General features: G+C 52.5%; 2 protein-coding genes across 2 annotated transcripts; one reads left to right on the top strand and one right to left on the bottom strand.

Annotated features, from left to right (window-relative positions):
• Positions 1-491: 491 nt before the first annotated feature.
• On the top strand, positions 492-2,466 carry SLC25A5 (solute carrier family 25 member 5). Its single transcript, XM_042825122.1, has 4 exons — positions 492-639; positions 753-1,239; positions 1,344-1,484; positions 2,074-2,466. The coding sequence occupies exons 1-4, from the start codon at positions 529-531 to the stop codon at positions 2,229-2,231; spliced, it is 897 nt and encodes a 298-aa protein (XP_042681056.1). The 5' UTR covers positions 492-528; the 3' UTR covers positions 2,232-2,466.
• Positions 2,467-7,075: 4,609 nt separating this feature from the next.
• Positions 7,076-10,747, bottom strand: STEEP1 (STING1 ER exit protein 1). Its single transcript, XM_042825458.1, has 7 exons — positions 10,295-10,747; positions 10,092-10,209; positions 9,970-10,011; positions 9,732-9,870; positions 9,138-9,227; positions 8,925-9,017; positions 7,076-8,060 (listed from the first exon to the last, which is right to left on the bottom strand). Exons 1-7 carry the CDS (start codon positions 10,416-10,418, stop codon positions 7,998-8,000), a joined length of 669 nt encoding a protein of 222 aa, XP_042681392.1. The 5' UTR covers positions 10,419-10,747; the 3' UTR covers positions 7,076-7,997.
• Positions 10,748-10,844: the final 97 nt, after the last annotated feature.

Here is a 10,844-nt window from a genome sequence, read left to right as displayed (position 1 = left end):
CCCCTCCGCAAGGTAATAAAACTATTTCACGGAGCACTCAACCAACCTGCTTCCACTGCACGTTACGTGGTGCGGCAACGGGGACCGAAGTCACGGAGCGGCCCTGGGCTGAGCCATGGGTGCTGTGCGGCGGCGGCGTGCGCGTGTCTGCCTGCCGGCCCGCCGCCGTGCCCGAGGCCGAGTGACGCGGAGCAGCGCCGCGGCCGTTGACGCGGCGGGAGCTCACGGAGGACGGCTCTCAGCCCGCGACCGTCGCCGTCGGGCCCGGCCTTTTCGCGGGCTCCCGGCCCGTCTCCCGCCCCCCTGCGCCGCTCGGCGGCCCGAAGCCCCGCCCCGCTGCGGCGGCCCCGCCCCTTCCCGCAGCCAATGGGCGGGTGGAACGCGGCGGCGCGTTGCCGTGGCGCGCCCCCGCCCACGTGTCCGCCGCCGCCCCTATATAAGGCGGCCATTTCGGCCCCGCGCCCGCCTCGCTGCCGCAGCGTCGCCTCCCCTCTCCTTCCGCCCGGCCTCGCCTCGCCGCCTCCCGCCATGGCCGACGCGGCCGTGTCCTTCCTCAAGGATTTCCTCGCCGGGGGGGTGGCGGCCGCCATCTCTAAGACCGCCGTCGCCCCCATCGAGCGGGTGAAGCTGCTGCTGCAGGTGAGCGGCGGGACGGGGGCGGCTGGCGTTCCAAGGTCGCCGCAAGGAGAGGGGGGCGGTGGGGGGGCGGACGGGCGCGCGGAGCGGCGCTGACGGCGCTGCGGGCCTCGCAGGTGCAGCACGCGAGCAAGCAGATCGCCGCCGACAAGCAGTACAAGGGCATCATCGACTGCGTGGTGCGCATCCCGCGCGAGCAGGGCGTCCTCTCCTTCTGGCGCGGCAACCTGGCCAACGTGATCCGGTACTTCCCCACCCAAGCGCTCAACTTCGCCTTCAAGGACAAGTACAAGCAGATCTTCCTGGGCGGCGTGGACAAACGCACCCAGTTCTGGCGGTACTTCGCCGGGAACCTGGCGTCCGGCGGCGCTGCCGGCGCTACCTCGCTCTGCTTCGTGTATCCCCTCGACTTCGCCAGAACCCGCCTGGCAGCCGACGTGGGCAAAGCCGGGGCCGACCGCGAGTTCAGCGGCCTCGGTGACTGCCTGGTGAAAATCTTCCGCTCGGATGGCCTCAGGGGTCTGTACCAGGGCTTCAACGTGTCTGTCCAGGGCATCATCATCTACAGAGCCGCCTACTTCGGCATCTACGACACCGCGAAGGGTAGGTGGGGTGGCACGGCGCTCCCGTGGAGGTGCCGGCCCACATCCTGCACTTTGCGTGCTGCCGGCTCGCCCGCTGCTCTCAACAGAACCTCTCTCCTGCAGGAATGCTTCCTGACCCAAAGAACACCCACATCGTGGTCAGCTGGATGATTGCTCAGACGGTCACTGCGGTCGCCGGTTTGATCTCCTATCCCTTTGATACAGTTCGGCGCCGCATGATGATGCAGTCCGGCCGTAAAGGAAGTAAGTCGCTCCTTCCCTCCATGTGTTAGGAGCTGGTGGGCATCCCTGAATCAAGATGTGGCAGCAGGTCTGAGCTGGGGGCAGGAGTGTGCTGCCTTTCATCAGGGCCTTTAAATGCCGCCTTCTGCTTCTGCAGTCCCCTCGAATCCTGCAGCTCACAGAGATGTCAGGTAGGGGGCAAACAGATTGGAGCCTGTGGCATCCCTGTAAGGGGAACACGCAAGTTGGGTGTGTTCAGTAGGTAGGAATGGCAGAACTTGCCCGAGGGTGCAAGCAAACTCATGTCTCTGGGCTAAGAAGGGATGTCCCTCAGTGCAGGCACAGCCTGGCTGACTGTGCAATAGCTTTTGGGTCTGGAAGTGTTGGTGTCTAGAAAATATTAGCTGCTTTCTGCTCAAACTGGTCCATCCAGCCTCTCCTGAGGGTAACACAGACCTTGTGGATGAGACCACAGGGTAATCTCATCCTCTAAAAGTAAGCCAAGAAATGGGTGCTTGAGGTTGTAAAACTGCCAGATATGTTAGGTTGGTTCTGATCTGGATTTTGGGGGTCATAGGCACCAGGTGTCTAACAGTGTCTGTTCCCACAGCTGACATAATGTACTCTGGCACTATTGACTGCTGGCGGAAGATCGCCCGGGACGAGGGCTCCAAGGCGTTTTTCAAAGGTGCCTGGTCGAATGTGCTCCGAGGAATGGGTGGTGCTTTTGTCTTAGTTCTGTATGACGAAATTAAGAAGTACACATAAGTTATTTCTTGTTTTGAACTGGCATGTTGTAATGTTATCTATGACCATTCATGGACTTGTATGAAAACTGTCTAGTTACTAACAGTAACGGATGATATTTATACAGGTTGGCATGGGGTAGGGACAACCTCCTGCCCCATCTTTATCAAATCATTCCCACTGCTGGGACTCAAACGTGGTTTCTATTTCAGTCACTCCTGTTTAAAGAGTACGAAGAAATAAAAATCTGACGCCAGCTTTACTCGTCTTGTGGTTGTTCTCGTAGCAGCTGCAATGTGAGGGGCCGGGGCTCTCTGTGCAGTGATTGTGGAAGGGGAAGATGAAGCCCTCCCTGCATGATGCACTGCTGTGGGCTGCAGTACATGAATGCAGTGCAGCCTGCTGAGAAAGTGTTTCCTTCTTGGAGGAGGTCAGCAGTGAGTGCTGGTAGTAACTAAGGGGCACGCACTAGCTTTGTGCCACCAGACCTGCCTTGGGGCTGTCTGCCACTTGGGGATGATGAAAGCTCTTTTTCAAAATGCCAAGTGCCAGAACCTTTTCCTGCGAAGCACCAACTGTCCCAATTGGACTAAACATCTGGGAGACCAGAGGAATGTATTAAGGAGTATCCACAGCAGTCTGGAAAAGCAGAGCCAGCATCGTGTGTTCTAGCTTAGAAACTGAACTCCCTACTTGAACATGCTAAAACCCAGCCAGAGAAAATAAGTGTGGGTAATTGCTGTTCTTTCTTCAAAGCCCCCGGCTAGACTTGTCCTTGCATGGAGGTGTTGTGCTGCTGGGTTGAAGATGATGCCTGTGCACCTGCTGGGCCTGCCCGGGTGGGAGATAGCTCTGCAGGCCCACTGCCTGCTTACCATCAAGCTAAGCTTCTCCTAGTCTCAAGTTTGGTGGAAATTCCTTCGTACTGATGGGGCAATTTGGGGAAAACGCAGTGAGACTCGGGAATGTGTGTGGCTTGGCTTTTGTCCAGACTCCTTGGGTACTGCAAGCCACCAGAACACAGCTGTCAGCTCAGTGTGGAGGCTGCACTGGGCTGACTATGCTGCCTCTGCTCTTTGCTCCTCTGGCTGCTCAGACCTGCTTGAAGCGGTTGATCCCAATCATCAAAACGGATCTCAGCCACTGTCTGAGGCAGGTAAACAGACTTGTGTGGCAAAGGGCAGTAGTTTTTGTTGCTGAAATAGAACTGGGGCTGCTGAGCACAAGTGCAGCACGAGCTGCTCACAGCCAGCATGGTTGGGTCAGCGTGAATGGGTGTGTGGGGTGCTGCTGGGGTGCGAGGACGGTGGCACTGGTTGGTGCAGGGCTCTGTGTGCCAGTGGAGATGCAGGTCTGCAAGAGCCTCGCCTGCTGCTTTCCAGCTGTCCTTGAGCTCCTGAGGTGGAAACAGGCTGAGCTTTCATGTGAGCCATGGTGGGCTGCGTCTTCCGAAGTGGCCACCAGGCAGCCAAGCTGGGGAGCACCTTGCTAATTAACAAAGGGCTCGCTGAGGTTATTGCTCTGTGTTGCTGAGCCCCCTGGATCTTTTGGAACATTTCCTTTCCTGGTGGCAGCAGGTGGGCTGGAAGCCAGGCCCTGCTTCTGCTGCCCACGGGAGCATGTCACAGGAGGGCCAAGATCCTTGTTCTTGCAGGATCCTCTTTATAAGCAATGTTTTCCTGTGAGAAATATTGTTCTGCTTCTCCTTTGCTGGTGGCTCGTGGTGGCTGAGCTCCTGCAAGGCTGCTTTCCTCTCAGCCCCTGCAGGCAGCTGTAAATCCTGACTGATGAGCTGTTGACACAGGCAGGCTGCCCACAGGGTGGTGGTAAATATTTGCTAGCAGCTGGGGCAGGTGCTGCATGGCGCAGAGGGCTGGCAGCAGCTCAGCGTGTGGCTTGTCCTGGGCAGGGAGAAGGGTCACAGGAGCAGGGGAAGAGGTGGCTTTAGGTCACACAGAGAAAATCAATACCGCGGCATCCACCCAAAGGTAGTGTCCTGTGGGCAGAGATGGTGAGCAAATCAGGTTTGGTATGCACAGCAGCGGCCAGGCCCTGGTGACATAGTGGTAGGGCTGGCCTCGGTGATGGGATGGCTGCCACAAGTGGGCTGGAGGTTGCCAGTGCAGCCCAACGGGTCTCAGATAACAATGTCAGAAGCTGAATGTAGCTGGGCTTAGGCTGATCTGCCAGCACTGTTACACAGCCACTCACCATGTCACCCCAAAAAGGTAGAGTGCATTTATAAATATCCATTGCAACAGTCCAGGGAGTCATAGCAAGCTGTGTACTGGCTACCACACAGCCCAAGGCAAACTTTAATAGCTCCAGAACAATTTGCCTCCTTCAGGCTCTGAGGCTGAGCTTTGTGTGGTGCCCAGTCCCATAGCTGCCCCTGGGGCTGCCTCTGGGCTGAATAGCACTCACTGCAGCTTGCTGGGCTCCCCAGTTACTCTTTTACCTCCTGTGGGGGATGCTGAAGGGTACTGCCCATGTTTAGCACCCACTTGGCGTGCACCACCCCTGCATGCCCACAGTGGGCACTGCTGCTGCTGCTCAAACCCAGCAACGTGCGCAGTTTTAAAATGCCAGCAAGCTCGAGTGCTGCCTGGCACCCCAGCATGCAGGGTGGTGGCAGGGGACCTGGCTCCCGGGTACAGCTGCAATTAACACCAGCAATTCTGGTTACTGCCTCTGCTCAGTGCTTACAAACTGTGGGGTTTTATTTCACACATTATAAGGAATAAGGCAGCATTACTTCACGCAGAACTGTTCCAACACGGCAACTCAGACCATGTTGCTCCTAAGGCTCTTGGAAATTGGACTAGACAAACCCATGAAACACATCAGTGTTGAAATTGGCCACCTGTGACATTACTTTTAGAACAGATTTGCTCCTCCATTTTTAATTCACATGCTGCCTTGCAGTACCTCCACATCCAGACAAGTTCTTACAGAAAAGCTCAGCTAAACAATAACAACCACCACCAAAACAAACCACTGTTACCTACCTGTATTTACACAGACATAAAAACTAAGGCTAGCTTTTGCGGGAGCACAAAATCCATCCTTTGTCTGATCTCAACACTGCTGCTTACTGCTTGGGTGTAAGAAACTGTACAGAACAGCTATTTAGTCTGCTAAGGTGCTTTTTGTTCTGAATTGAGGAATTGAGGAAGTAGGAGCCCCTGCTTCCTGTTGCTGTTGTCAGATAACATCTTTTAGCTCATTTAGCTCTAGAAATGCAACTTCAGCTTGATTTAAATCGTTGTGACCTAGATGGAGTTAGACTCGTTCAGAAATGCATGTTTAATAACGTACAGTGTCAGTCTCTGTTCTGTAGATGTTCCAGCCACACGTTGTGCAACTACTGCATTAAAAATACCAAGAGTCAGTGAGGTTGGCAGAATGCTCAGTTCTCTTTTTGAGTCTGTGAGAGTCCTGAGATGAGGGAGGCACAGCTGTCATTACAAAAAGGCAACAAACACCTGATGTGCATGGCCTGGTATTTTAAAAGTGAGAAAGAAAGAGTACTTTTATTGTGCTGCTAACACTGCCTTTAAGGCCTGAGATTTGCAGCTGGAGAAATCGATGACAGCATTAATAGCTACTCTGGACAACCTGCGCTGAGCCGCTGGTCACCAGGATTTATTTGTGCCTCATCAAATTGCAGACTTTCCCAGCCCCGCCAGCAGATCCTGTTCACACTTTGGCTGAAGTCCTGTGTTTCGTCACTCCTGGCCTTAACCCCAAATCTGAACTTTACTGAACTGTTGGCTGACTCATAACCCCAGACTTAAAACCACTATATTTAACAGGTTCTTAGGAGAGGGTGGCTTTTCTTTTCTTTTCTGTTTTTTCCCTGCTGCTTACCTGGCTTTGGCAGCCCCACTTCCACTGGCAGTTCTCCACTCCCAACCCTATCCAACTCACACCCCAGCTATAGGTCTAGGGAGAACCCAGGGTTAACAGTTGGTACCCAAACCAACAACACACTCGAGCAGTCAGCTCCTGTGATTCTGCAGGAAGGTGCACAAATAACACTGGTCTACAGTGGACTTTTGTTCTTGGACTGTCTCGAAGCAGAGCCACACCTCATCGTTTATGACAACTGCAGACAGTGAAGTTTGCATCCCAGAAGACTTCACACTGTTCAACACTGATTTTCAAATTTCAAAGCTAGTGTCCATCTCTGGCTCCTACTCGGAAAAAAAAATTGGATTTATAAAGACATTAAAATACAGGTGCTAGCCATAAAGTAAACCTAATTCCAAGAGAGCAGGCAGATGAATTCAGCAGCACTTCGTATAAGAATGAAATCTTTCTTCTGCCCTTTCTCTGGATCCTGGAAAAACATTTCCTTGGCAGAGGGAGACCAGCTTCACGTTCTTTAGGGCTTGGGCAGCTCCAATGTTCTGGGTAAGACTGCACCCTCTCATCCCCTTCCCAATTATTACACATCCACTACCTTATGATTGCTCTAGAAATAGACTTTGGATTAGCTGAAGATCAGCACTGAATAAGGTCAGCACTGCTCAAGTTAACTTGAATATGTGCTTACCCCACCTGGCATTAAATCAGCACGCAGGCCCCTGCCTTCCAGAGCTGACCCAGACATCCCTCATCCAGGCTGCCTGCTCTGCAGCAGCTCTTTCTCACCTTCCCATCCTATCTTCCCAAGGAAAGAGGTATGCATCCTTAATCTAAGCAGATCCAAGTTTTCCCATTTAAGGTTATCAAGTCAGATGGAAAACCTATATTGATTATAAAGAATCTTTCGTAAGAACTGTGTGAAAGGAAGCATTTTGTATATTGCTTAGCTGCCATGTTGTCATATGCAGGAGAGTAAGAACACCCCAGGAAAAGTATTTTAGTTCAGATCCACTAAATGGCATTTAATCCCAAGTAACAGTGACACAGGCTAGGGACCACTGTTATTACATCACATAAGATTAAAAAAACCTGTTTCCCAAACAAGTTATTTCATGCAGCGATTCTTAACATTGTCTTTGTCCAAGTCTCTAAGTGTCAATGTATTGAAAACAGTTTTCTTCTTGTTCTACAATTCCAACAGCTGCTGAATTCAGAGATGCAAGTGAACTCTGCTTTCAATGATCAGCAGTCACATCAGTACTTTCCAGCAACACATTTATACTCCTGGGAGGTGTAATACTCTGGCAGGTTTTGTTTTCAGCAGTATAAAACAGGGCTGGATTTCATGTTCCCATAGCCATCAGTGTAATTCCATACAGCTGCAGTTTTCCAGTGTTCAACAGTGGCTAAGAATTAGAGCCATGGCCAAGCATGTACTGGTTACCTGCAACAGCCTGCCTGCTGCTCGTAGCCCCAAACCTCCTGAGCCATTCCAGCCTGCCCTGAAATGGCACGCCTCTAAGAATGCTGCATGTTTTGGATGCATTTTAAATTATCCCAGTGAACAAAGCTCACTTCTGTAATGATTTTGCTATACAGTTGACCTGTCTAATACATTTATGGGTTTCTTACACATTTCAAAACCATCAAAATGAAAAGACAAGTACTTAAAAGTGCACTGAACTCACAAAGGCACCCAGCAAAGATTTTCTGGCTGCAACAGCTTGCCATTGTGTAGAGATTCAGTTTCCACAAGGTTTCTAGTGCTGTTCCAAGTACTGAAATTCATAGCAGAGTACCAACTACACCGGAGAGAGAGTCATCTTCCAAGCTTGTTGAATGCTGTCTTTGCTGACAGACCTGCATAGTTTCTGGTCGCTTCATTTGTCTCCAAAGACACAGCAGATGTGGAGTGCTTCATTTGAACTGGTTATCAATCAGTGTTCCTTTCATCTTGGCTTTCTTGGCTTCCAACTCAGCCTAAGAAAATTATGACATGATATCTCAGAACATTTCCTTTTAGTGCTCCAGTGAGTTGTGTCTTTCTTATCCTAACATCACAAGCTTCTCACACCAGAAACAAGAGTAACTCAGTTCTTTACTGACTCCCTCCTCCCCTACAGTACAAGGGGACTGCCTTTAAAGTCATAAGATGTCCAAGTCTAACTGCACAGGTGACCATTTCATAGAATCACAGACTGGTTTGGCTTTGAAGGAACCTTTAAGATCATCTCTTTCCAACCCCCTGCTATTATAGGCAGGGACACCTCCCATGACAGCAGGCTGCTCACAGCCCCATCCAGCCTGGCCTTGAATGCTTCCAGGGATGGGGCATCCACAGCCTCTGGACAACCTTTTCCAGTGTCTCACTACTCTCATAGTAAAGAACTTCTTCCTAATATCTAGTCTAAATCTACACTCTTCCAGTTTAAAACCACATTCCCTTGCCCTGCTGCAACCTACCCTTATAAGAAGTCCCTCCCCAGCTGTCCTGTAGGCCCCCATCCTGAGATGGAAGCTGCACACTTTTCTCCCCTCCATCTACAACTCTCCTGCCACAGCAGGTAAGATCAGCTGTGATGTTCTTGCTGCTAATTCTTCAGGACACTTTTGTGCTGGTAGCTGTTGGCCTGCCCTGACACCTCAAGGTAAGGACCTGCTCTGTCCAGCATGCTTGGCAGCACAGCATTAGAGATGCTCCGACTGGCTGAGCCTCAGCATGGTCCCCCCAGTCTGTGTTCCCTGAACAACAGGCTGTGCAAATCTCCCTGCAAAAGCTCTCCTGTCTGTTAAAGTTAACAGTTCTAATGGACTTGTGTTCATCACTAAAAACAAACCACTCACCAACTCCTGTAGCCTTCTTTTGCTCATTCCTTTGCGTTCCAGCTGTTTCTCAATCACTTTTGCATTCTGTGCATAGGAATCTGCAATCTCCCTCTGAAACACAAACAGCATCGCTTTGCAATAGCAAACCCTGAACATCAACACCTCATCAAAACAGTGAGATGCCAGCTCTGAGCATTGGCACGACTGCCACCAAGGGCAGACAAAACTCACTGCTTCGATCTCCTCCTCTTCTTCATCGATTGTGGAAACAGTAACAGAGCTGAACTTGCCCATGTCTTTGGTCCGTTTGGTCATCATCACCTAGATAAGAAGCAAAGCATTTTGTTAAAACTTGGGAAAAGTCTTGAGATTATGGGTTATTTCCTCCTCCAAGGCTTTTAAGGTTTCTCATGCAAGTCACTAAGATCACCTGAACTCAGCTGGTGGCAAAGAAACACCCTCAACAGTTTCTGGAATTAGCGATGTGATTATCAGAATCAAACTCACTGACACTTCAGGCCAAATTTTGAGAACTGCCACACCTATTACTGATCTGACCTATTCACAAATGGAGGCTTTCAGGTGACTAAGCTTCAAAATAAGGCAAAGTCCACATTTCCAAATTTCTTTTGCTTTCTTTGTGCTGGGACTTCCAGATGCAGCAACCTCTGCAGTACTAAACTTAAGGCAAAGAGGGAGAAGACCCAGAACTGAGTTACGGTTCGCAGGTCCATTTCATTCTTCTTTCTTCCTTAATATGTGATTTCACTCACAGCATGCTGAAAAGGGGAGACAGCCCTTTCAGAAACTTCTAGAGCGGATTACCTTTTTGGGAGGTTCTTGCTTCTGAGTATATATGTTGGTTTTCCCAAAGCCCTGTCCAAACTTGACCACAGCACCATCGACAATGAAAGTCACCGGCGCATTCTTCTGTTGGTGCTGGTAGAAAAGCAGTAATCCACACCTGGAAATAAAAGCCCATCCTGCCGTGAGCAACCCCGGGTTCTAGACTCTTGTAGTCAGCAGACCAGCTAACAGTTACCAACGGAAACCACTCACTCACTTGCCACACTTCTTCCTGAACTGCCGCTCTATGCCTTCGGGCCTGCGGGAGAGACAGGAGACGTCACGGCCACGCCGAGCCACCCCGGCGGGTCCCCCCGTGCCCGGCCGCTCCGCGCCAACCTGCGCAGGAAGACGGTCTCCTCCTCCTCGGCATTGCAGAACTTGTGCGCGTGCTTGGCGGCGTCGATCACCCGGGCGCGGTCCCGCGGCCGCATGGGCAGCTTCTCCAGCTGGCAGTCTGCGGGCAGGAGACCACCAGGATAGCGGCACCGCCCCGCGCACCTCCCCCGGCCCCGCCCGCCGCCCCCGGCCGCCCGGCTCACCCAGCACCAGCACCATCTGCCCGCACAGGCAGTAGTAGACGTGCAGCGGTTTCTCGCCATCGTCGTACTCCTCGCGGTCGCGGGTGTCGGAGCAGACGACGGAGCGCGATACCACCTTCGGCATGGCGACGGCGGGGGACGGGGAGCTCTGAGGCCAGCGCGCAGGCGCAGTCTACGCGAGACCTCCGGTAGATCCGGCACGACTTCCGGTAGCTCCGGCACGACTTCCGGTAGCTCTGGCACGATTTCCGGCAGCTCTGAGCTGTCGCCCGAGTCGGCGGGACTGCCCACAGTGCGGAGGGAGAGGGGAACAGGAACGGCGGCACGGGCAGGCCGGGCTCTCCTTAGCCCGTCCGCAGATGAAGCGTGAGGGTGAAGCTGAGGAAGATGGGCCGCACCTAACACCCCCACCGGCAGAGACAGAAGCTGTTTGCTCTTGAGCTCCGTTACACACGCAGCGCAGGCCCGTTTCCCCCAGAGCCGCCGCGCTCACGCAGATCGGGCGCGCAGCCCCGCCCCGAAGCGCCCCCGCCGGGCCCTCCCGCATTCC

This window comes from Centrocercus urophasianus, unplaced genomic scaffold (assembly GCF_019232065.1).
Source record: "Centrocercus urophasianus isolate 14NV4802_14NV808 unplaced genomic scaffold, USGS_Curo_1.0 seq_24, whole genome shotgun sequence".
Classification (NCBI taxonomy): domain Eukaryota; kingdom Metazoa; phylum Chordata; class Aves; order Galliformes; family Phasianidae; genus Centrocercus; species Centrocercus urophasianus.
Note: the sequence above shows the minus strand (reverse complement) of the source record. Positions and strands in the feature narration are given on the sequence as shown.